Genomic DNA, 25,869 nt, shown 5'->3' with positions numbered 1-25,869 from the left:
TATATCAGCTCGTGCCTTTCCCCGTCAGCCTGCAGAGCTGAAGGTATTTTTCCACATAGGGATGGCAAATAGGATCATATGACGAGCGCCTAATGGCCCTGCAGTTACAAATGTACTATATCACAGCCCCTCCCTGATGAAAGAGGCGTTCATAGGGCAGTAACTTATTATTACTGCTGTATTAGTGCTTTGATCTTCCAACAGCTTGAACCCTGGAGATTTTGAAGGGGTGGCTCGTCAAAATAGCTTCGCAGATGGGCCCGGTCTTGCCTCGGCTGTCGGGCGAGGAGGCCCGGAGGTGTGTAGAAGCGCCCGTGTGCTTGAAAACATGGCAACAGAGTCATGACACTGCAGTTTATTGGATCTCTGGTTCCTAATGCTTGAACGGGTGTACAAATTGCGTAATGATAAAGGCTTGTTGATGTATTTTTATCGATTTTATGTTACAGCATGATCCAGCAGGTTATGCGTAGTTTTGCGAGGCACTGCAGATGGATGATTTGTCTGCCTGGTGCAGATGGGTTTTTTTTTGTGGAAAATAGAAAAGCCAGGTTTTCTTTTCAAAGACCTTAAATATGAAGGTGCTCCCCTTAAATCTCTGCTGAGGAGCCGCAGTGAACCACAGGTTGTCATTCCAGCCAGGACATTCCTCTATTAATGACAAAGGCAGTGGGAAGTCTCATGGTGAAACATGAAGAGGGAGACGGGAACAGGAGAGTTGAATGGGTTGATTCAGGGGAGTGGCAGGCAGGGCCGGTGGGTGACCCTTACCGTCCAGACCGGCTCCAGGTCAACTCTGCACAGCCCCGTTGACAGGAAAAAGCGTTGCTTTGATTCGACTCCGTCGCGTCTTTTTTGTGTGTGTGTCTGAGCTGTACCTGCTGCTTGCATTCCCTCTTAAATCTCTTCCCACCCTCCCGTCTTCCAGCAGTACATCTGGCACAGCACCCTTCCCATTGTGCATTCAGAGCCGCTGGCCTCTCTTTAGGATCTGCATTAGAATGTTGTTTTCATATAACAGCAAGCGGAGGCATGTGGAGCCTCTTTTGAACCGCTCTGCAAACAGAAGGAGATTTTAACGCTGCCTTTATGAGATTAAGTGAGACATTCCCATAAAAAAAGACATTTCCTTATATCCATTCACCCTTCCCAGACTCCCTGTCTCTTTTCTTTCTTTCTCTCTTCATCTCTGTCCCTTTAACTTCTGCCTTTCTTTTTGGCTTCCCTTAGGCTAAGACAATGCTACACTTCTGAAGAAAGTAAAATGGAAAGTAGACAGGTTGGGTTTTACAGCAGCTGCATCCACAGGGAAGAAGTAGAGCAGATCCTAGAGTCCGGGTCAAACTGGCCGGTTCTGGTAGTGCATCCCTGCTGGCGGACACGGCCAGTTCTTGTTCTGACCCTGTTTAACTGACTCAGGTGGGCTTGTGCCAAGTGAACCCTCCACCCACCCACCCAAGCTAACAAGAGTTTGACAAAACACACTCACGGGGCAGAAAGTGAGGCTCTGCTGGATGAAACTTACTGGAAAACAAAAACGTTATTTAGACTTGGATTTGCATGTGTCTATTAGCCATTAGGAACAACGTGAGAATAGCTGTAGGCTGTAACATCTGTAAAGTCAGATTATGCCACTCAGTGGAGGACTTGCCCCTGGGCTTCAGAAGACATAGGATAGCGTTGTGTTTTGCCCTAGGGTAGCAGTTGGGTGCAATTGAGAAACAAGTAAGACCATTTATGTACTGGTTCTTGTGATATCACCATAAGATTCTCATAAAAAATGTAAAATGTTGCATCGTGATTGTTGCATACATATCATGCCTACTAGTATTGAAATAGTTTTGTTTAAATTGGCAAACTATATATTGATGTTATTGCTCTAAGAGTGCAGCCAGGCAACTTCAACATTCCTGTAGTAATATCATCAACATACACACTGTTCCCTTGAGTCTCTACCAGAGACCTGGAAGCTTAAGTGTTCTTCGTAGAGTTTTAGCTGTTGTTAGGACTGAACGAGATCTCCAGTGTTTGCCCAGACGCCTGTTGCAGCCACTTCTCCTTTTTCCTGAAGTTTCCATTGATCGGTCTCAATGACTGTCTGCTGCTGCTTATGGATGATGACTGTGTCCGGTTGGTTGGCCGTTACCATGTTGTATCTGGAAGTTACACAGGATCTTAGGTTCATCAAAACTAAGACAAAACATAGTCAGAATCATCACCTACCTTGGGACTTTGATATAGGGGTTTTCCAGTTTGCACTCCACAGAGACGTTTCTGTACACCATATCGGCGACTTGGACATGTATTCCTTTAGTGCCAGGATTTTGCAGCCCACTGCGAGGGGCTGAATTGTTTCTGGGGCCTCTTACACATCCTGCACCAGGGAGTTAGCCTGGTTATAGATCTGAGCCCCTATTGCTGTTCAGACCTGTTGTCTCTATAGCCATTGATAGGAACGCATCCCAGCACTACCGCAGAACATCCACAGTCTTCCTTATTTCTACTCTACAATGTAAAGCCAGTGAGCACCAAGAGAAGGAAATGGCACTCCTGGCTTTTCAGTGCAGCCAATAGACTTGCCTCACTATTACGGCATCTGAAACTGTATTTTTGTACAAATATTTTAAATACACTCTGCCAAGAAATTAGTGAATGTGTGGATTTTCTGCAGATATTTTAAAGTTACTTTCCACAGAAAAATCTTCAAGTGGTCCACTTTACATCCCAGCTCCTTGTCTGCCAGTTCTTTTTGTGTAAGACATTCACAAAGCACTTCATCCCCTCAGGCTATCTTTCTGATGTATTCTTCAAGCTTAGACGTTTGATCTAGGACAGTGGCCCCTGTGTTGCTCAGATCTTGTTCTCACCATCGACCCGACTTCTCAGAACTTGTCTTACCCATTGCAGGCATTTGACTGGTTTAGGGTCACTAAATTAATCCCTAAGCTTCTTATTGTGAGGATTTGCAGGAAGTTCTGTATTAGTCTGTCTGCTGTTTTGAGGCCTTTAAGAAAGTAAACACTCATCAAACTGCATTAGGCAAAAAAAAAGAACGTGAGTAAACTCTTAGTAACATTGCAGGAAGCCCAAAAATCTAAGCTTTTAACAAAGGTAACTTAACTTAAAGCACAAGGTTTGTGGTATTTTATGGTATTTGTAAGAAAGAAAGGACGTTTTGAGTTTGAAGGCTTAGATTTGAGCGAGAGCAGGACAGTAACAGAGAATGGATCAAGGAATGCCTGTTTTAAACTGGAACAAATTCTCTTATAGGTAAACTTTGAAAGTGGTAATCATTTCACCTCTAATTCACAACTTTAACTCAGCAAAAGATGTATTTGAATTTTCTCCTGACTTGGTCATTGAACCTGGATTTGTACCGTTTTGACCTCACAATTAAAAAATCAAAGCCAGCAGGTTTAGAAAAGTGTTTGTGTCACCCATTTGCAATCATCCAGATCTGACAGTGTTGCACAGATCTGAAGTTGTGTAAAAACTGAACCGTTTGCTCTGCTGCTCAATTCTTGAGGTGTGTCTGCTGATCACCACTTCCACTGGCTGGCGAGCAATTACTGCCGAGGACATCAAAGGCATAGCTCTGTAGCAAATTGTGTTTGCAGTAATCTGTGTAATGACTCGGGATTTAGTTTGAGGCTCACCGACTGTCATCTGCTTTAGCAGCTTTTTCTAAATTACCTTGTTGCCTGGTCTTCATGACAAGACCCTCTAGCGTCCTTGGGCCAACTTGAGTTGTGGGAGTAACCGATAAAGAGTAACCGGTAAAGAGTAACCTTTTTGTTTGCTTTTTTTAATCGGGTTAAAAAAGCAAACAATGTCATGTTTTCGGAAAACATGAGTACAAATGGGTAATAAAAGTAAAACAGCCCTGGTCCAAGAAGGGTTGAAAATATTCAGTTTAAAGCGGACGTATCATGCTTTTAAATTCTTCTTTTTCACATGCAAATCATTCACTTTTGGTCTATATAAAATAGAACTGTAGTTCTTTGGTCTGAATTCCTCGTTATTGCAGCTCCACAGACTCATCGTTGGCCCCTGCTCTGTGTTTTTTCTGCTGTCTTTTTAAATGTGAATGAGACGTTTCATGTCCCGACCTCTTTCAGGTCGCAGAACGTGCCACTCCACCCCGTTTGACCTTTTTTTTTTAGTTTGATACCAACAATACGGTTATCTACCAGCAGAGAAAGTTTTTATTCCCAAGTTTATTAACGATGCCACCAACCATTCAGCATCCTTACATGTTGGAACCAGAGTTTGAAGACGACAAGCCTGCAGCTTTTTCATGAAGTCGGTCAATCAATCAAGTTTATTTATATAGCACATTTCACCAACACAGCAGTTAAAAGTGCTTTAAATCATGAAAACATAAAAGAACATCATAAACACATCACACAGTCAACAGTTGTGAGAACCAATAACAGACATTGCATTTTCAAACTTTGCACAGATTTATAATTGTAATTGTAAATTGTCTGTGTGTATATATATCATAAACTTTTAAAAAACCATTAAAAAAATAAAGCTTGGATAAAAAGCTTTACTAAAGTAGATTTTTTTTAAAGATACATCATTATTTTTTCAAATCAAACTTACCAGAGGGAAATCTACACAGCTCCATGTCCTCTGCTGATTACAGAAAATCTCTGAACACTTGTCCATGTAATGAATAGAGTAATGCAATAATAAAACAAATTAGTTCATTTTTTTTGGTGAATTTGTTTGTATCTAGGTCAGCCTCATTCACAGAGACCCAGTATTTGTGTGTGTGTGTGTGTGTGTGTGTGTGTGTGTGTGTGTGTGTGTGTGTGTGTGTGTGTGTGTGTGTGTGTGTGTGTGTGTGTGTGTGTGTGTGTGTGTGTGTGTGTGTGTGTGTGTGTGGTGGGGTTGTCAGCATGCTGCTTGTGTTTGTGTACGTGTGTTTGCTCTGCAGAGAGACACGGCTCTGTACACGGCCTGTTCCAAGAGTGAATTCCTGGAGGCTTACAAGAGCTGTTGAATGAGATGGAGGGCTCAGGACAGGAATGATGGGAGAGAGAGAGAGAGAGAGAGAGGAAGGGACGCTGCTCAGCGCCGTGGGAGGGGGGTGTCAAGCTCTCACTTACAGGCCTGATTAAATAACAGGATGCTTTATGAAAACAAGAACATTATCTGCCTCTTAAAAAGCCGGGAGAGGCCATCTAATTGGCTTCCCCCGAGTCTCCGTGTCGACGCCCGTTTGTCAGAGCCGGCTACAAAGAAACCAGGCAGCGCTCCGTTCGCTGCCTCCTCTGGTCTGAGCTCTGATCCGTGCTGCGTTACAGGAATGTATCGACGCACCGATACGGGGACTACAAGGAGGGCAGGGGGGGGGTGTCCTCTTCAACTCGGAGGAGGATTACTCCTGAGCGGAGCTTCTGATTGAGTTCAGCGCCGACAATGAAGAGATAGCGGCTCCTCTCTGGCTTCGGGTGGCTTCTCATGTGGCAAATTTTACAGCTAGGGTTTCAAAAAATACCCTCTGTGTGCGCTGGGGAGGTATGAGGAAAATGTCAGTGGGAGAGTTGAGAGTGTGTGTGTTTCCCTGCTAGATCAGAAAACAATGAGCCTGCTCTTCCTCTTTACTCTTTCTCAGCTTCCCATCCAGTCTATGAAGTTTTCTTTATTATTTTTTATTACTTCCAAGTAGGACTGGGCTGCTTAGTGTGGTAAAAAAAAAAAAAAAAGTATCACGATATAGGGGTTTTATATTGGCGGATATTAATAATTATTGATTTTTGTTTTAAATATCTGAAGCATTGAAAACTGGTGGCGTAACCGCTCCAGTTTTGTCCAGTTTTCACTCCATGCCATTGTTTTTTAAAATTTTTTTATTTTAAGTAGTTGTGAGTGAAACGTAAAACTGCTGCTGAGCAATTTACTCAACAGGTTGTTGCTAGGTAACCAAAGAGCGAGTGAGTTAGTTCAGTGTTTTTCAACCACTGTTCCGCGCGTGAGTGATCGTCAGGTGTGCCGTGGAAATTTATTCAATTTCACCTACGGTACCGTATTTTCCGGACTATGAGCTGCTACTTTTTTTCCTAAGCTTTGAACCATGCGGATTGTAGTTCTGTTCGGCTTTTCTGTGAATTTTTCTTCAACCACCAGGGGGATCTCTAGCAGGAAGTGAATCATTAGAAGTCAAAATTGTAAATCAAAGAGGAACGCGCTACTTTTCATTTAGAACAACCACATGCTAGCAGCAGGCACGATGGAAAAATGTTTTCAGACTCATATCATGCAGCTTTTAAGTTGAGGGCTGTCGATCTGGCTCTACAGGAGGGAAATGGAGCCGCTGCACTTAAACTCGGTGTGAACGAAACCATGGTTCGGCTTTGGAGACGGAGTGCTGCGTCCTTACAGCAGATTTATTAGGACGCAGCCCTCTGCTGGGTCCTAATGGAAAACCGAGAGCAGCTTCCAGTTTGTTTGTTTTTTTTTGTTTTGTTTTGTTTTTTAAATTGAAGGTGCTATGGTGCGCTCTGTAGTCCGAAAAATAAGGTAATTGGTTTTAAAAGATTTTTTTGAAAATGAGTTATCTGCAAATAATGCCATATTCGAGTGTCTGCTGTAGTAGTAGCGGCGTAATCATGTAATGTTCTTACCACTAGATGGCAGTAGGTACAGAGCATTTTATATTAAAATGAGAATTAGTGATGCATGAATGTTACAGGTAGCGGTGAGAGCACTGAATCTAGAAAGACTGTGATGACAGTGATGGAAAAGACAGTGAAGCTCAGCAGTAGTTGGAAAGAACATGAGTCCAACATATCTCTGTGAAGTGAGCTTCTCAAGCCTGGCTACTATAAAAACTAAAAACAGAAACTGAGAGCTGTTGAGGAAGAGCTTTGTCTTTCTTCCATTTCTGCCAGGAAATCAGCTCCGTTTTCATCCAAACATGCACAGGTTTCACACTAGGTGGGTAAAATATACAGATATTGACATTTTGTACATGCAACTCTTCATATTGTAACAGTGAATATGAAGTGAAATGTTTCCCAAATATTATTGCTTCTTTCAGACTAAGAATTATTTTCTGTATTCCGGCTATAAGATGCTTGTGGATTAGTTTGTAAAACACGGTGAAGTTTTCTACAACTTCTTTAAATTTAACACCACAGTGTTGTGGCACTGTTCAGGTGTATTTTTGAAGTGGACATGTTAAGTGCAATTTGAAATAAAAAATGTAAAATGTGATAAAAATACATTTTTGTGTTTATTTGATTCCTATTCAAGAGACTTTGATAAGAATGACTAAATATGTAATATAGGCGGCTACAGAGTATCTTTGTTTCCATTTTTGGTTGGTGGTGTGCCTCGTGATGTTTTCAATTAAAACAATGTACCTTGGCTCAAAAAAGGTTGAAAAACACTGAGTTAGTTGATGCACCAGCCCTAGCTTAGCTTGCTTTGAGAGTTTGAGCGACTAAAGCCGTTCCTCTGCCTACATCCCCCACAATGCTGTGCAGTTCTGGATCGGAGTTCAGTGAATTTTCTATGTACTGAATATCAACACCTTTCTAACAATGATCTAGGTCATTATTGGCCAAAGGATACTTCACCCTGAACACACAGCGAAACACAGTGGTGGCTGCATCATGCGTTTTCTCAGCATGGACAGGGAAGACGGTCAGTTAATAGGTGGAAGAAAAGCCATTAGAGGCGGTAAAAGACATGAGACTCCATTGAGAAAAAGACCGTAAAAGTACAACTGAGTGGATTAGATCAAAACATTTTAATGAATGGCTCAGTCCAAGTCCTGACCGAAAGCCAAATGAGAATCAGTGGAAAGCTTGCTTTTCGTATTAGAATGATCATGAATGATGGCAAAGTTGGTTGTAATTGCACAAAATGGTGGTTGTATTGACACAGGAGAATACATCTAAAAGGCACGTTTTTTTATTTTAAAAAAAACTAAAACAAATGTATAATGTTTATAACGTAAAAATGCCACACTGCTTAGTGTTTCTCTGTTACATAAAGCAAAGATTTATAGTGTGTGAGAATGTGAACTTCAAGCAATATAAATATAAATGGAATCTTAAAACTAACATGTGATTCAGTCAGTTTGGTTTAATCAGTCAAAAAGCTAAAATCTTTGTGAATCTCAATTTTTTTTTAGAGAACAACATAAATTAGTTGCAGCCAGTCTCTCTGCCAGAGTTTGATTACACTATTCTTCTCTGTGTAAAAATAATAATAAATCCTGTCTTTGGTTCCCCCTACTGGAAGTGTTTTGAATGACACCTTAATTTGAACACTTCATCAGCCTCCGTCATCTTTTCATTCAAGTGTATTCTGAGCTAAAAATTGAACTCTGAGGTCATGAACAAGCAGTTTCTCTGAATCCAGAACCTAAGAAGTGAGGTTTTGTACACTTTGATTTTTGTGTGAAGAACATAAAATGTTACCAAATTAGATTTTTTTTTTTGTCCACAGCTTTAGAAAGCTAATGCTAATGTTTTGTAAAAACGGCTACATCAGGACTCTAGCTCAGCTCGTTACTATGGTAACCGTTCTTTTTGACACCTCTCCCGTCTGTTTAACCCTCGACTGTCCGCGCCTAGGAGCGGGCTCTCCGGGTATGTCAGGATGTGTAGGTCACACGATGAGTCTCTCAGCTCCACCATCGCTCCTGTTGCTGACACACACTCCAAACCGATCCGTCCCACACACACACACCCTGAGGGGTACGGGCTCGGCTCTTTGATGTTGCCGTGATGTGTTTAGCAAGCGATAGCGTATCAGATGTTGCTGGCTTTTTTTCTTTTCTCTCTTGTCACCTTGTGCTTTGCATTTCAAATGTGTATAGCTGTGCCGGCTAATGAGGCGGCCCTAAATGACCTCCGCTGCCCGCTGGCAGTGCGGGTGAAGAAAGATGGCCGAGTCCAGACTCTGGATTTCATTTCATTTCTTCTTTTTTTTTTCTTTTTTTTTTGTGTGTGTGTGTGAGATGAATACAAACTGAAAGTAGGAATGTGTGATTCAGAGCCCTCCCCCTTCCAGCGTTAAAAACTTTTCCTGACAGGTAGAATCTGCTCACCTGCCTTGACTTGCCTCCCCCCCGCGCCCCCCCCCCACTCCTTCCCCTTCCTCCACCCATTCCTTCCTCTTCATACACTTCATGGCCCCCTCCCCCAATTACAGTGGCCCCACATCAAAGAGCTCCTGTGAGTAATAGATACTCAGCGGGGCCACACCCTTCCCTTCCCGCCTTCAACCAGCGTAGCTGCCGCTCAGCCGGTAACGAGCAGACGGCAATCTCGCAAACGTACGGCGATTATTCACACGCAATTTAGACTCAAATATACAGCCTCCAAACATCATAAACAATATTTAAAGCAAATGCTGTGTTTATTTTTTGCTGTACTCTGCTGGAGAAGGGAAAGAAAAAAAAAATACCAGTACAGAGATGGAGAATTTCAGTTTTTGGATCTGTGGTCCTGTTCTGTTGGTGGCTCCTCACTGAGCCGCGCTTTTTCCATTCGAAACGACTAAAATGCAAGGTGCTACGAAATGAGAGATTTGTGCAGAGTATTTACATGTAGTACAAAAACTAATGGAATATGAACAAACATAACAAACATAAAACTTATTGACAGACAAAATGTGTTTTTATCTTCAATGCAAAATGTATATATATATATATATATATATATATATATATATATATATATATATATATATATATATATATATATATGTATTGTAAAGTTCTGTCACAATTATTCCTCTGAATATGTTTTGGTTTTTTTCAGCAAATGGCCTTTTCATTTGACGATTATTTCAATAATTGATTAATCACGATTAATCGATTAATCCCTGGTTGTAACAAAAACCTGAAGAGGTTTTTGAATATGCTGTTTCAGTTGAATATAAACACTTTTTATCTACTCTCAAATAGTCTTGATCAAGTAACTGAATTGTTTTTTGTTGTTTTTTTTGTTTCGGCTAAAGAAGCACCGTTTTTCTCTTCAGTGTGTTAAATAAAAACTCAGATTTGAGTCCAACTGTTGTTACTTTGAGGTTAAACCAACTAAAAGAATAAAAGCTGAAGCAGCTCAGCCAACAGTTTGCACAAGGAGCCGTATTGACTGTTCCTCGCTGGACAGGTCAACCGGCCCGTCAGAAAGTCGATACCGGTGCTTTGGTGACCTGCTGCTGTGAAAATAAACGTTATATAAGCAGAGACACAGAAATGCTGAGCGCTCGGAGGTTTGCCGCGAACTCGGCATCGATTTAGAGACGGGCTATTAAAACTGACACAAAGTGCACCTGCTTTTGACGCCCGTTTGCCGGCCTCTGTCACGGGCGAGGCCTCGCCGTTCCTCCTCCCCACGTCGACCCACGTGGTGCACCGAGCGTCTTAAGTAATGACTCCAGTGTGGCCGTGTGGAGAAATGACAGAGCAGAGCGGCGGCCTCAGACCTGCAGGCCCTGAGCTCCTTACTCTGTCATTAGACACCAGAGCGCTGCAGCGCCGCAGCACTGCGTGCCTCGCTCCTCTCCCGCCCCGGCCGTTCCCTTGTTCCTTTTACCTTTTTCACTCTCACTGCTTCCTCCCACACGTGTTACCCTGCAGTGCATCGTGTGATGTGGGAGTCATGATGAGGGGTGTAGAACCGAAGTTTACACAGGAACTATAAAGTTAGAGATCGCGAGTTCTGCTCCGGTTTTATGTTGTTGTTGTTTTTCCTAGAGGCGAACGAAGCAGGGGTGGGCTTTTGTCGCATCGTTCATCCGTCTGTCGTGAAAAATTTCTTGTTACTAGAAGTTTGATTCATCGCTTTCTTAATGCGTTTCAATTAATGTTGACAGTAGTGCCAGAAAATGTTGTTTTTACAATTTTCTCCAATGTTTGTTCAAAGAGAGCATCAAGAAATGACAGTAAATTTTAAAATTTGATTAAATGGAGTTACTGTGTGCAGATTAAATCTCGCCTCTTTAATTAACTGGCGACTTGAAGAAGCCAATTTCAAATGTTTTCCAAGAGCAGCATTTGTGTTTGTGGCACTATGAATGCCACCCAGTTACCTAAAAAAAAAAAGAAAGAATATATTTTTGATTCTCATTTTTATCATTTTCACTTTAGAACCACAAAATTTTGTGATAAAATTCTAAGTTCATATCACCACACCTAAAATGAAGAGTAACATTTTAATTTGGTTTCCGGTGAAATCTCATAAGAGCATAAAGGTTAGGCTGAAAATGTCTTATTTTTTCACCATTTCAGGCTGGATATTTAATTTAAATTAGGTCAAAATTTTTATAAGAAATTTAAAGGAATTCTGCTGCGAGGGGCTTAAAATGTGCGTGCTTTAATTCTATTCTGAAGACTAATCAAAAAAAAAATTGCCACATTCTGCAGACTTTTTATTTAGTTTTTTTTATGTAAGACAATATTATTAATACATATGAAATTGAACTGGGTGAACAAAAATTTCCAAATGCAAAAAAGTTTATTTTTGTAACGTTTTGGTTTAATTACAGCTGCTATTCTATCATATATTTGCTTTCTTTGAGTGTACAGTCCAGTTAACAATAAATCAATTACTCAGTTGCTTGACGATTATTTCAATAATTGATTAATACGATCAATCGTTTTTGCCCTGATAACACAGAGGTTCCTCCAATTGTTTACATGCGCTCAATGGCGCTCGGGGGGAAAAAAAAGCGTGGATAGTGTGTCTCCTTCCTTTTAGTCACGATGTCATACGGAGAGAGTTTGAGGTAAGATCTTCCAAGACTCTGTCATCCGCTCCACATTAAGCCCATGACAAACCCTGACATTTTTACCAAGCAAGGCGTCTTGTCAGGCGATGGAAAACGCTCGTCTGCAATAGAGACATCAGAGCGGCGTCGTTTGTTTCTGCTCAGTCAACAACACGCGGCGATGCCAGGCCTCAGCTCACAGTGTGCCCGTTTCGCTGGGCCGCACTTTGCCGGGGTTGTAAACAAACAGCCCCGCCAGGTCCAGAGGAAGGCCACCCACAGCTGCGGAGGGCAGATCGCTGGCTCCGACTGATGTTTACGCAAGCAGCGCTGTGGCTAATACGGAGATTTAAGGGCTGGCTTGTTTGTGTGAGTCATCTTCTTCCACCGGCCTCATCTCTGCAGCAGCTCGAAGCCGCTGCAAGTCCAAAGTTTCGCAAGATAAAAAGCAACAATTAGGCTTTGATTTGTCCATTTAACGCGTCCGATTAGAGTTGTTCTAAAACAATCTCGTAGTTAGTAATTGTAGATTTGTTTTGGCTGGTTTCAAGTGTAAAGATAAAACAAATCAAACAACATTGCAGTTCATTGAAAATTTTTTTTTTAATTTGTTTGTTTCTTAATGTAAAGATAGTAACAAATGCTGCAAGGTTTCCATTCTAAACGTGTAATAAGTAACAGGCTGACGTGTCATAAGAAACAGTTTAATTTTGATCTGATTGAGAGATGACCCTGTTTTAGTGAATTACTCCATATTTAAATGTCTGTTTCCATCCAACATCACACATGCTAACATATAAAGTGTAGCAAACTCTGCTGGGACGTTAAGTGGAGAGTCTCCTCCGCCCTCATGCTCACTCTTGGTCTAGCGTATGATCTGTGATGCTGTGGACCTCTCTGTCAGTAGCTGCACGCCATCATAAACACTTTAGATTTTGTTTTATAACAAACACAGAAATGCTTCACCCGACCCAAAATCAATCTTCTACCTTGGCTAACCTGGCCACGATTAGAGGTAGATAAGACTTGAATCTTATCCTTCTACATGCATCACATTTTTAGTTAAAGAATATTTCATGTTAAAATACCTCAAGATGTTAGACTTTCCAGTGGGAATGCCCAATGATCCAAACACAATATGGCTGCCTTGCATATTTAAAAGGGGGCTATTATGTAAAATGTACTTTTTTGACCTTTATATTATGTTATAATGTTATTCCATCATCAGAAACATACCTCAAGTGTTGCTTTGATTAATTTCATGCATGTTTGAGATGTCAACTATTTTAGTGGTTCCTAAAATGGTACAAAGCGCCGCTCTATTTCCACAAAACTCCTCCAGGCTAGTGGCAGCAGCAATTAGCAAGCACCTGGTGGAACTGCACATTTTTAAGTCATGCTTCATGTAATAGCTTTTTTTTTTTTTGTCAATTGAAGGTAACGTAGCACTTTGTGCCTGGAAAATACAAAATGTCTCCCCTTTAAGCTTAACTGCCTTGAATAGAGAAACAAGCTTATTTTCACTTTTAATGCTCTTTTTCAAGTTTCCTTCATTTTCTGCTGGATTTAAAACTTAAGCTCTTCTCTTTCATTTGTTAAAGTGATCAGAAGAAACATTTAACAATCTGGCATTGGCCTGAAAATACCCTGATGGGTGCTTCTCTAGTCTTGTTAATACACGTTTCAGTAGCAAATGTAAAGCTGAGAAGTTGATTGTCATTCAGCGTCGGAATCACTGCATACGATGCTGCCTCTGTTTTCTAACATCAAATCTTTTTTTTTTTCACGTGCCTCGTTATGCCTTCCTGGTGCCAAATGATTGGCTCTGACCGGGGTTTGCCGCCGGGTTTCCTCAGATGTTTGCGACGCCACCACCACCTCAGCTGAACTCATTTCTCTCTCGGCCAAGCTTACAGCTGCGCTCCTCTGCCGCCCTCCTCTTTCTCCTCTCCCCCACCTCCTCATGTTTTTCTTGTCCCTCCATCAAAAACCCGCCTGCTGCATTAAAATAGGAAACAGGCCGCTGTGGCTTGCTTGTTGTTTGTTAGTTTTTTTGCTGATGACGTCTTTGCTGTATTGCTCCGTAAAACCGCAGTCATTTCCGACGCTGCAGTCGTTCCTGCTCGCGTTGCCAAACAGTGTGTAATCACATGTGTCAGGTTGCTTCTCATGAGGATAAGTGTTTACTCAACCGCAGCCATGTCTGTTTCAGCTCCGGACCCGGTGGCGGGACCGGGACATGTCGGAACACCCGTGTTGATAGCCCTCTTAACGGTCTTGTTAGCGTTGGACGTCCATTTTCTCTGCACCATTAAAGTTTAAATATATCTCCTTTTAATCATGTAATGAGATCTCTCTGCCTGTTTCCGGATCTGCGACTCTGGGGAACCACATGGCTTGGCAACCGCAATCTGGAACCACTACTACTAATGCCGAGATATAAAAAGACCACAGCAGTCGTTTAGGAAGTGTGTGATGATATATTTCTGAGCTGTTTGTATGTGCGCGTTGGACTTTTGAACCCCAGGTAAAGCAAATTCCCACATGTCAAACAGCAGCTTTAAAAAAAAAAAATCCTTTTATGTGACCGCACCTCATTTAGGCCCAAGCATGCACTACGATTACTACTCTGATGAAACAGGGGAGAGGCTGTTGCAACAGAGGGCCAGCAAGCCACTTGACCTCGTTTTGACATGAAAAGCTTGGTCAATACTCTGAATGTCGCCGGCGTCTCCCAAGGGCCCGGTGTTTTTTTTCTCGCACGGACGGCATTTCGGTTCGACCGGGGCCGTTAGGTGTTTCGACTCGCGTCTCGTCCTCGTTAAGCGTTGGCAGATGTCAGATGCTAAAGAGCATGTGATGAGACGTTGATGAAACGGCTGCCGTTTGCTTTCGCGCCGACTTCTGCCAAAAGTCTGGCCTCAGCGTCAAAAACATCCTTCAGAAGCAGCGCGTTGATGTCGACTGACAGCAGATCTTAGAGACTTAGAGCCAGCACAGATCAAACTCATTTGGGGTTTTTATTATTGTTTTGTCAAAGAAACAACTTAAAATCTCCATTTGCTTGTTTCTGGATCCAGGTGTTTTCTTTATGTTGACATTTCTGGGAAACTTTTCTGTCACCAGGTTAAAGGTTACTCCACCTTGTAGAGGTACAGGAAGGCAATCAGTGTCTTCAGATATGTCCAGAAACATTGAACTTTTTAACACTTAGGTATATTTGAGTGTGTTGCTATGTAGCAAAGCAGCACAGTACTCCGTACTTGGGAAATAGATGGAATAGGATATATGGTTTTCAAAGCGGCAAACTGAATTATATTTCATCTCATATAGTCTATAAATTATAGGCCCACATTTTGGAGTATGTCTCTTCCAGCTTTGATAATTTGGAAACTCACAATTTTTGCCCCCTTTTTTTTTTCTTTTTGCATTCTTTGTGGTTTAGGTCTGATCAGTATGATTTAGTGTCGCATCGATTACAGTTTTGTGCCCAATCGCAGATCTTTCAAAAACCTGACTTTCCGATTTCGATTTTGAACAATTATTATTAATAATAATAATTATAATTTTTTATATATATATATAATTTTTTTTTTTTTGTCTGAAAAGTGAAGTTGCTAAGTTGTCAACGGTGATGTGACTGTTGTTAACCGCACAGGTGCAGACGTGATCCGATGAGCGGGTCTGTCAATCAGATAAGATCAGTATCGGCCGATAGCCAATCTCCCAAACTTAAAAAAATATATATATATTGGTGCCAATTTATTTTCCGGCTGATTTATCGGTGAACTCCAAGCAGTGTTTTGGGTCACCTGCCTGCCTGGAAGGTGAACCTTACAGGTGTCTTTGTTAGGGGAAAAAACAAAGGCCTGCCCATAGTATGAAGCAACTATCAACATGTTCCAGAGTGAGGATGGTGCTTCAGGGTGCAGAGGGAATTAAAATTATAAACTGGTGGACTCATAATTTACCTTGTAGTTATGAATTTATTGCACTAGACTTTATTCAGTGGCAGCAACAGAAAAAATAAAAAGCACACCACACTTTAAGAAAAACTGTTGTGTTGATCAGATCACATGGAACGATGATAAACACAATGCAGTTTGTGCAACGTGAAAACAGTTAAGCTGAATGAATACACTGCAATTGCAACGTTTACGTCCCACAACGCCCTGAGATTTCAACTCCTGGCTGCTTTTATTTCAAGTATATTTTAGGGACACGTTTTGCTGTCAGAATATGAAGAGCGCTTCTAAAAGCACACCATCTCCTTCCTGCTCTGATCTCTCTGAAAAATCACATGCTGTGACAAATTAAAAAAAAAAAGTGAGGGGGAGGATCAGATTTTTAGAGCCTCTTTTGAATGCTAAATTGTCCTTATTTGCATGTTGGGCTGATCTTGGCCACATTTTCTGTCATCCATCGTTGCCCTCCTTTTGTTTTCACGCCATAAAATGTTCCGCTCTTGATTTCAGTCTGTAGAAGATCCTAAGAAGACAGTTAGGCCATTATCGTTCTTCTGAGTCTGTGTTGGGCCGGGGAAGGGACTTGGGTCGGTTTGTCCTGCCAGGTCCGAACCCCCTGGCAGGACATGACTGCCACCTAGTGAGGATTTGGGACAGATGCATCTGTTTGCATTGCAGGACAACGTGAAACTGACCTGTAGAGAGCATGACGTTTGTTGCTTTGGGAGCAAGTCAGTTAGTCTAGTAGGGAAACAGTGAAGAGCTGCCACTAACAATTATTTTAGTAATCAATTAATATTTCAATTATTCTAACGATTAAGCGATTAATCAGATAAAATATGGCACATTGTACAGATTTTTCCTTTTGCTACTTAAGCCTTTTTTTGTATTAGAAATAAGAAAATTTTTTACTGACTAAAATGCAATACCACAGCATTCCTTTAGTAAACCTGAACCAGGTGAAGCTAAAGCTGCACCACTTCAGGAGTTTTGACTGAAATCTATTTACAGACATAAGCTGATTTTTATCATAAGTGCAAAAATGAATGTATTATTTTTTTAGCAGTTTTGGCTTAATTTGTGATATTAATATCATTTTATTCAGCAAATGGCCTTTTTTTTTTTTTAGACTAATTAACGATTAATAGATTACTAAATTAGTTGTCATGATTAACCTGATTAATTGTTCATGTATTAAATGTGTATGTATTGAAATGTGACACTGACCGTATGTTTCTCCCTCAGGCTCGCATCGCGTTGGAAAGGGGAGCCCAAGCTGTCATCTTCGACGTCAGCGACGTTGCCATCGCCGATGCTGAGGTAAATCTGCTCCAAAAGTTGTACTCTCTCAGTATATAAGTAAGACAAAAAGGCATGTTTAGTAGATTTTTTTTTGCACAGAATTGAATCCAGGTAAAGCTAAAGCCACTTGAAAGAGTTTTGAGTAGAACATATTTGCATACATAGAAAGTTTTTCATCTTAAATCCAAGACGTATTTATGTTTTTTTGGTGCAGATTTGACTTAATTACCCCCTTGAATGTGTTGTTCTTTCAGCAAATGACATATTTTTTCATGTCTGTGTATATGATTGATTGATTGCAAAGATTTTTAACAATCGTTTCAACAGTTGAATAATCCCATTGGTTGTTTAAGCAGTACCTTTAGTCATCCTCTTCATTTAACTGACTGACGCACCAATTCCCGCCCACAGCTGAAGAACACAGACTCCCTCCCCCATCCGGTGGTGCTGATTAAGGGAGCGGATGCTAAGAAGCTGATGAATCTGGTCAACCACAATGAGGAGGCCACAGTTGTTATTGAGGCCAAGGTGGAGCCCAAATGGGTAAGCAGGACGTCTTCTGATGTTCAAGTGAAAAGAAATCTCGAAGAAGCGAGCGTGTGCGTCAGGCTAACACGTGTTCCTCCATCTGCTCTCCAGCCGCATTACGATGTGAGCATCCTGCTTACCATTGTCCTGGTTATCCTCACAATCGTTCTGATCTTTGCTTTCCGCTACAAGTGCAAGTCCAACAGAACTTGGGTGAGTGGCAGCGACGAAACCGCTCAAAAGTTGTTGTTGTTAATGTTTTGGGGGGTTTTCTGACCGTCTTCATCTGCTGTGCGTCCAGGACTCCGTCCATCAGCAGACAGTGCGGGCCATCGGTCGGCTGGAGACCAGGATCTACCGCTCCCAGAGCTGCTCCGGCTCACAGCGCCACCGTGGGGCCTGGGGCTCGGCCAGCAGCTCTAACTCCAGCCCCGTCTGCGCCATCTGCCTGGAGGAGTTCCAGGAAGGCCAGGTAGGGAGAAGGAGAGCCTGCAAGACGGGTTGTGTTTGTCCGATGCCTCGTGAAAAGAGTTGAAGTTTTTCACCTTTTTTGTCGCATCAAAACCACAAAGTTCAAGATATTTTATTGAAATTTTATGTGATAGAAGCATAAAATTGCTAAGTAGAAAAGAAAATAGAATAATTTGAAAATCTCCATTAAAAAAACTATTGATTGTCCCACTGTCTCTTGGAAGTAAACAGACATGTTTTAGGTACAAATGTCCATTTTTGTTTAGTTATTTTGTAATTATGTAATTTATTTGTATTATTTGCTAAATGAATTTTTAATTTGAAGGAAGAGAATCCTTAGTTTTCCTTTCAACCGTTCACTACTTTCTCTGTCTTAATCATATGAAGTCTTATAAATAAAGTCTTAAAATAAAAACAGCGTGAGGGGAGGAAATATATTTGCTGTTGGTTTGCTGTTCCTAGTGGGTAATTTACCAACAAATCTGTCTCTGTCTTTCTATGCCAGAATCTGAGGATCATCTCTTGCGCTCATGAGTTCCACAGAGACTGTGTGGATCCCTGGCTGATGCAGCACCGCACCTGTCCTCTCTGCATGCACAACATCATGGGTCAGGATGCAGATTTGTTGCTATATATATATATTTATATAGAAGAAAAATAAAATTCCTTACTGTTACTGATTAAAATAATGTTTTTGTTGTACGAAACTCAGGAAACAAATTTGGAAATTTTTTAATGATTTATTTCTGTTTTACCTAAAGATTTTTTCTCTCTGTTCTCGCGCTGTCTGTCGTCCTCAGGAACGGAGCGTCAGCCTCAGAGAAACAGAAACCAGCAGAGTTCGGAGCAGAGCCAGAGCTTCCTGCACCCGCAGCAGTACAGCAACCCTCACAGCCACCCGTTCCCCCAGCACGCCATCCCCTTCTCCATGAGGCCCCACTACCCCCGCGGGCCCTCTGGACCCTACCCCAACCTGGGCCACTACAGCGGCTCATCTCCTATGGACGCTCAGACCCTCCACTTCCTCAGCAGCCGGCAGCTGGCGCCCAGCTGCGGGTTCCACCTCCCGGTGGACGTTCCGGGGCGACCCCACAGGCTGGGAGCCAGCTGCCGGACCTCCGCCCATCACTATGCGTCGCGCCGCTCCTGCCACACCTACCGCTCCTCCTGTCCGGCCCAGCGGAACGCGTCCGGCTCCAGGCTGCAGCACGGTGCCTCGGCGACGGCGCAGAGCCGTGGCGTGGCGGGCAACGGCCGGCAGGACGATGGGAGCTGCTCCGGAGGCAGCTACCACACAGAGCGCAGCGGGTACCTGGCAGACGGGCCGGCCAGTGACTCCAGCTCGGGGCCCTGGCACGGCTCCTCCAGTGACTCTGTCCTCAACTGCACGGACGTGTCCCTGCAGGGCGTTTATGGCAGCTGGTCCACCTTCCGCAGCTCTCTGAGCAGCGACTACGATCCGTTCGGGTACTTCGGGGCAGCGCCGGTGGCCGGAGTGGGGAGTGGGCACGCCCTACGCAGGAACAGTCTGGAGGCCACGGCCCAGAACCGGCCCAAGTCTCTGGATTCTGTTGTGAACAAACCAGGCTGCCTGGAGGAGCAGCCGCAGACTGTCTTCAGCCACATCCACTACCACCGCCACAGACATCACCACTATGAGGAGGGGGAGCACGGCCAGGGGCCGAGCAGGGGCTCAGATGAGGAGCAGGGGGCTGCCGCCGCCTCCGCTCCGGGTCACAACAAAGACTCCCCGGCGTGCCCCCCAAAACACAGCCCCTGCCACTGCCCCAAGCCAGAGCCCACCGACCGACCCAGCCCGGGGATGGAGCGGCAGGACCTTGACCAAACGGGACCGCCGGTCATTGTTCCCCCAATCCCCCTGCAGCTGCAGCCCCACTGCTGCCACCAGGGCCACGGACACCCCTCCGCTCCTCTAGTGGGGGGGTGTCTACTTGACGGACCCTCCGTTCACTTTCACCAGAGCCTGGACCTGCAGGACGACCGCAGCATCCACATCCACTACGGCCAGAGCCCGGCCTACTGCTGCCCGCCGCCTGAGCTGCACCCGGCCCTGCTCCCCGTGCCCCTCATCTTGGACTCGGCGGGGATAGAGGAGTGGCCGTGCTGCGGGGGGGCGCATGTCGTGTGGCAGAGGCAGGTGCAGCAGGCTCACTCAGAGCCTCAGCTCATGGGGCCCGGGACCTCAATGGACAGACCCTCCTGCAGGTTCCACCAGGGGCCCTCTGCTGAGCGCAACACGGACATTTGTTTATACTGCCAATCAATGCACCATAATCAGGGTGAGGATCCTTTTTATTTTTTGCTAGCCAGGCCTGCATGAAATTTACGCTTAGTCACTTTAGATATAATATGTCGCCTGGAGAACATTTCATGGTCAGATTTGACATTTTGCTGTAATTAATTATTTCATTTATATCAAATCTGCCGTCCTCTAGTGGGTGTGGAAGTGACATCACATATTATTTCAATACCCTTTCAGCAAAAAAAACACTGGAGACTGCACCACTTCTTCTCTGCTTGTAAATATCAGCCCGTTTCATTTAGCAGACCGATACCGATGTGTTAAAAATGAATAATATTGGCTGATACCGATGTTATCACCGAAATATCTTGCATAAAATAGCTACGTAAAAACTCTTGGTGAAATTCAGGAAACTTTGCAACAATTACACACATGGAGGTTCATCAATCTCAAAATATTAAGTCCACAATTTTCAAGTCTCTGTACTGCTTCACGCACTGCTTGCTGTAGAAGAAGCACAGTATAACTAGTTAGCACCATCTCAAACTCTATCAATTTGTTACCTCGCTACAATACTTTTTTTGCCTTTAAATGTCACCAAAAGCTGAGGATAGACATTTTGGTGGCTGAAACAAAACCTAAAATACTCAACTGAAAGGAAATGTTTCCTCCTTCATTTGGCTCAGGCACAGAGAAAAGAAAGTTGATGCTGTGGCTGATGGACAAAGATTCAAAAAGGTCTGAGATCGGTTTGTCTGTACTCAAAGAGGACACAAATAAAAGAAAGCTTTTTCCAACCGGATGAAGTTTATGTTCACAAACAACACCCCCAGTTCCCATGATGAGCTACTTTGAACTTTTGCTTCTGGTCAGTTCAATGCAAAACCTCTGACCTCTTGTGGAAGACCATGTTTAATTATTTAGAAGCTGTCTCAATGTATTCGATGCAAACACTTTTTGCTGTTTTCAATCCTATTCTCCTCCTTTTTATAATCATATTAATCATATTCAATTGTGTCCACAGGATCAGAAGAGGAGTCTGGGGTGTAAGAAACTGTCTCGTCCCCATCGCTGCCCAGGAACAAGAACGGAAAAGGTTCTTACAAAACCCCACCAGTAACGGCCTTCACTCAAGCAAAAGTCCCAGCTGCCTTAGGAGGACTCTCATCCTCAGATAGTGAAATTATATTCATTTTGTAAAAAAAAAACAACAAAAAAAAACAAAAAAAAACTTAGAATATTTGATATAATATATATACTTTATGATTTGAATGTGTGAAGATAGGATAGGGTGTTGCAGGGGAAACAACTCTCCTGGTCAGACGCAGGAGGATTGTTCACATGGTCGCAGTTTCCCAAGCTCCTCGGCAACCGCCACCCAACGAATGGTCCTGCTTTGGGCGTGGAGCCTGCATGAAGTGAGACTTCGTCTCTGCATCACTTGCTCTTTTTTCTTTTTTTTTTTTTTATACAAAGCAACTTGATTTCTCGTAGAGGTACTTCCCTTTCTCTGCCTTCCTTCGCTGAGTCCGCTCTCAGCTGAGAAATGCTTTTCTCTCCAGCCTACCTCAGCTCAGATTTTCTTAACACGCCTCACACAAAGAGAGAGACGGAGGGGACGTCTTTAAAGGTACTGCTGTAGTGTTTTGTTTTAAATTCCTATGTAGCTTCCACAAACTCAGCAGGTAGTAGTTCCCTCTCTTGGCAGTCTGGATTGTTCACACGGAGAGAGAAAGTTTTTCGATGCTCGGCCCCCCTCAAAACGACGAGCATCCTCTGAGGTCGCTCAGCCTCGATTTCATTATTTCAGTAATGGCAGCTGTTTCTTTTTTCTTTTTTTTTTGTCCTTCTCATTTCTGTTTTTGATGTTTGCAAGGTTTTTAGTTCTTCAAAACCAGCCGGTTTGACTGAATTATGTGATGGTCATTACAAGCTATTGTCATGTTCTTTTTTTTTTGTTGTCATTTCTCTTGCTAGTGGTTGTTTCAGTGCTGTTGGGCCCCTCAGACGGAGGCTTCGTCAGAAGGATGGCGATCACATCTTCAGTTTTATTTTATTTTGTTTTTTACTCACCTTGACATTATGCTGTTTGCTGCAAAGGTGATGCTTTCCACTCGTCTTCCACAAGCTGTGAAACAAAGCGTAATTGCCTTGTGGCGCAACTGGTGTAAAATCATGTACCTTGCAAAATGTTCACCTGGTCGAATCTGTTCACTTTTTCTCAACCTCAAACTTCAGTGGATTTTATTGGGGGGGTTTTGTGTTAGATCAACAAAAAAGCAGTAAAGGGGAGGAAGAAAGGCCGCGTGTTCGGCCTTGGTCACTCTAACTGCGTTTCCATTGACCACATAACGGCGAAATTTGGCATTTCGAAGATAAGTTTGCTTAATGGAAACATGGCAATTTTGAAAAAAGCATTTTGCCGCTAGGATGAGGAGATTTTTGGCCGTATCAAAATTGGTTTTATTTTGCCAAACTGCAATGGAAACACCTTTTTCACATCACACGTGTCACACGATCAATAACCGGATGCTGGAGGAGGATCCAGCATGTTTTCTATTGACTCGTCAGAATTATTCATGTGTGATTTTGATTCCCTTTCTTAATTAATAGAAACACAGCAATAACAAACGTATATTTTTTCCGACATTAGCGGAATATTGACAAATTTGCAATGGAAAATTTCAAACTTTAGTTGACTAAAAGTGATTGACATATACAAGAAAAGACTCAAAGCTATTGACTTGGAGTTTAGAGAAGCTGAATATAAAATGCATGCCACACCTTTAAGATCTTCGTTTGTAAAAAAAATAAAAAATGGAAAAAGTGAATTCTTCCACTTCGCAATAATTTGCTACTTTGTGTTGGTCGATCACGTAGAAAGCCGCTGAAATACACTGAAGTTTGCTGTAATGTGGGGGGGTGAATACTTTTGTACTGTACTTTTATCAGTTTGTCTGATTCTACGCTGTGGCACCACTTGTACTAGAGCTTGATAACAGTACAGAAGAAAACACTTGGCATTTGGAAAGAACATCCACGTTGAACTCAGCAACACTTTCAATTCAAGAAATTTTAACTCTCGACATGTTTTTTTTTTTTTTCTTTAAGTGCAAAAACGCTTTAAACAATTGAGATATTTGTTACCACTTGCTCTGATTTATCCGTTGACCAGCGGAGGGGGGTGGGGGGGTGTGCATTTCAGTAAAAAAGCTAAAATACTAAACCGTACAGGAGAAAGTCAGTCTCGCTTCAACATTTGATTAAGCTGAGATCAAACCAATAATAATCACATCCTCTGAAAGGCTCAGTGAGTATGTGAAGGGATTTATTTTTACTTTTATTATTATTTCAATTTGTTTTTGTAACTTTTGGGCAGACCTGCTGCTGCTGAATAAGGGCTTGTGGAAACTGCAGCGCAACCGGTAGCACTTACGAAACCCTCACATGATGTGCCTTATTGATTCAGACTAAAATCAGGAAGCTCCCAACGACGACAGCTCTTACCTGCCTAACCAAAGAGGCAAAAAAATGAAAAAAAAAATAAAAATCCTGAACTCAGTGAACCCTGCTGTTATGCGTAGTGCCTTCTCGTTTTCTCGCCCTTCCTTTGAATTTTTCCGTGCGCCCGACAAGAGAGCACATGTTCAAATAGACGTGGTAATAATAATTTTGGGCAATCATGCAGAATCTATCACCTGTAGTCCTTCTTACAAATACCTCACTTTGAATGTGCCTTTAGCTAATGTATGGGGGGGAGGGGCTGACTTTTGCTTTTTTTTTTTTTTCCTTCCCAAACGGTCCCAGGGACTGACATGGAAATGACTGAATTATTATAATAAGCACTTTGGCCTTAAGATTTTATACCGAAATGAGTTTAAATTCCTAGTATTAGTGCAAGCCAGCCCACAACCATCAGCATGTGAAGAGTAGCATTTACCACAGAACATCTGGCACGATTTCATCCTTGTTCAAGATCTTTCTCTTTGTGTTGTTTATGTGTTTTTGTTTTGTTTTTTTGCAAGAATTAGGAGCTGAAAATGCCTTTTGTAATAGAGTCAAGAGAAAAAAGAAAGAAAAAGCGGTCCCTCTAGAACGTTAAGGGATAATGTCAGTATATTTTGGATACTTTGTGTACAAAAGAGAACAACAAAACCCAGAAACAAGATAGTGTTGTATTTTATATATATAATAGAACATTTCAATATAGTGACATGTCACTAATATATTTATTTACTAATATATTTATCCATTTTTGTCCAGGTTTGAAAAGATTTCTGTATAGTGAATGTTTCTGTATAGAAACTGACCGGTGCCATCGCAAATATATCAACCTGTCTTCATTCCAATTATATGCAAATAAATTATTTTGAAATACAAAACAGTTGAGTTTTGTTTTTATTTATTTTTGCTTTAGAACCATTGGTGTGTTTTTTTTTACACCAATAGTTGTCTAAACTCGTCGACCTTCAACCCTTTTTATGCTTTTGGTTTCAGTTTTCTACTCGTCTCCCGTTCGTCCAAACACTTTCGGTTTCATTCTTTTTCACTCTAAATGTCCAAATAGGGATGGGCCATATGGATTTCAGCATGTACTGATTGCATGAAGGACTGCAATACCATGCTTTTATTCATAGCTTAAATATTGATGTATTCTGCTGCTCTCATGAAACCAATAGTGGAGAAAGAAAGTACAGTTAGTTTTTGGGGTACTTATACATCATTATGCAGAGTTTGTTTTCATCATACAACATAATTCTTATTACAACAAAAACTTCACAATATTGATCATCAATACAATAATAAATCCTTATCTCCAAGACATTTTCAACCTTCTGCAGATCACAGTGTCATCTGCAAACATCCTAATTATCTGTAGACACATTCTCCAAGAGTTTTTTTTTTTCCATCGCTGCCCTTGCACTGTACATATCTTGCTCCACCCTTGTGAACTTCTCCAACTACCCGATAAGGGTATTTCCTTAGTTCCTCTCTTGGCACCCTGTCATGTTTTTACTAGACCCACAAACACACAGTGCAGCTTTGTTTGAATTTTCTTTATACTCTTTAGTCAGAACAAAAAGCAAACATTAAATCTGCTGAGCTTTTTCTCAGTGCAATAAAACAAAAGTTCCTCTCTTAAAATGCCCTCTCTTCTTAACCCAGTTCCAACAGCTCCTTCTTTCCCATATCTTCATGGCTCATCAACTTCATCCTTCTGTAGTTCTGCACATCTGCCTCGCTCGAAAAGATGGCGTCCTCTTTCCTGTCCTGTCTGCTGTGTTCATTGGTCTTCATGGTGTTATTTGCTCACCCGCTAAGAAAGTTAGTATAGCTAGTTGTCTGAAAACGGTTTACAAAAACAGGTAGCCGTGCCCTGTTGACGGCTATATTGAACTTACCACCATTTGAGTGTCATATATATATATACATCACATTTAATCATTGTAATTTCGCTCTTTGTTTATTAGCAAGTTTTCTTTTTAATCCACCTGACCAAGACTAAGCTAAGTATCTGCTAGCTTTGGCTACGTGTTTAGCATAAAAACAGGATGCTAGCCTCTGCCTTCTTCCTTCCCTTGTGGGGAAAAAAAACCA

General features: G+C 42.2%; 1 protein-coding gene across 1 annotated transcript in view; it reads left to right on the top strand.

Moving 5' to 3' along the window:
• The window catches only part of rnf43 (ring finger protein 43), a 100,552-nt gene extending 75,899 nt beyond the window's left edge, over positions 1–24,653 (top strand). Inside the window, exons 3-9 of the mRNA XM_008428115.3 lie at positions 16,953–17,027; positions 17,421–17,552; positions 17,649–17,750; positions 17,839–18,009; positions 18,514–18,616; positions 18,809–20,308; positions 21,296–24,653. Of these exons, the coding sequence (XP_008426337.1) occupies positions 16,953–17,027; positions 17,421–17,552; positions 17,649–17,750; positions 17,839–18,009; positions 18,514–18,616; positions 18,809–20,308; positions 21,296–21,321 (2,109 nt within the window). The 3' untranslated portion in view covers positions 21,322–24,653. The remainder of the gene's footprint in view (positions 1–16,952; positions 17,028–17,420; positions 17,553–17,648; positions 17,751–17,838; positions 18,010–18,513; positions 18,617–18,808; positions 20,309–21,295) is intronic.
• Positions 24,654–25,869: the final 1,216 nt, after the last annotated feature.

This window comes from Poecilia reticulata, chromosome 14, assembly GCF_904066995.2.
Source record: "Poecilia reticulata chromosome 14, P_reticulata-male-v2, whole genome shotgun sequence".
NCBI lineage: Eukaryota > Metazoa > Chordata > Actinopteri > Cyprinodontiformes > Poeciliidae > Poecilia > Poecilia reticulata.
Note: the sequence above shows the minus strand (reverse complement) of the source record. Positions and strands in the feature narration are given on the sequence as shown.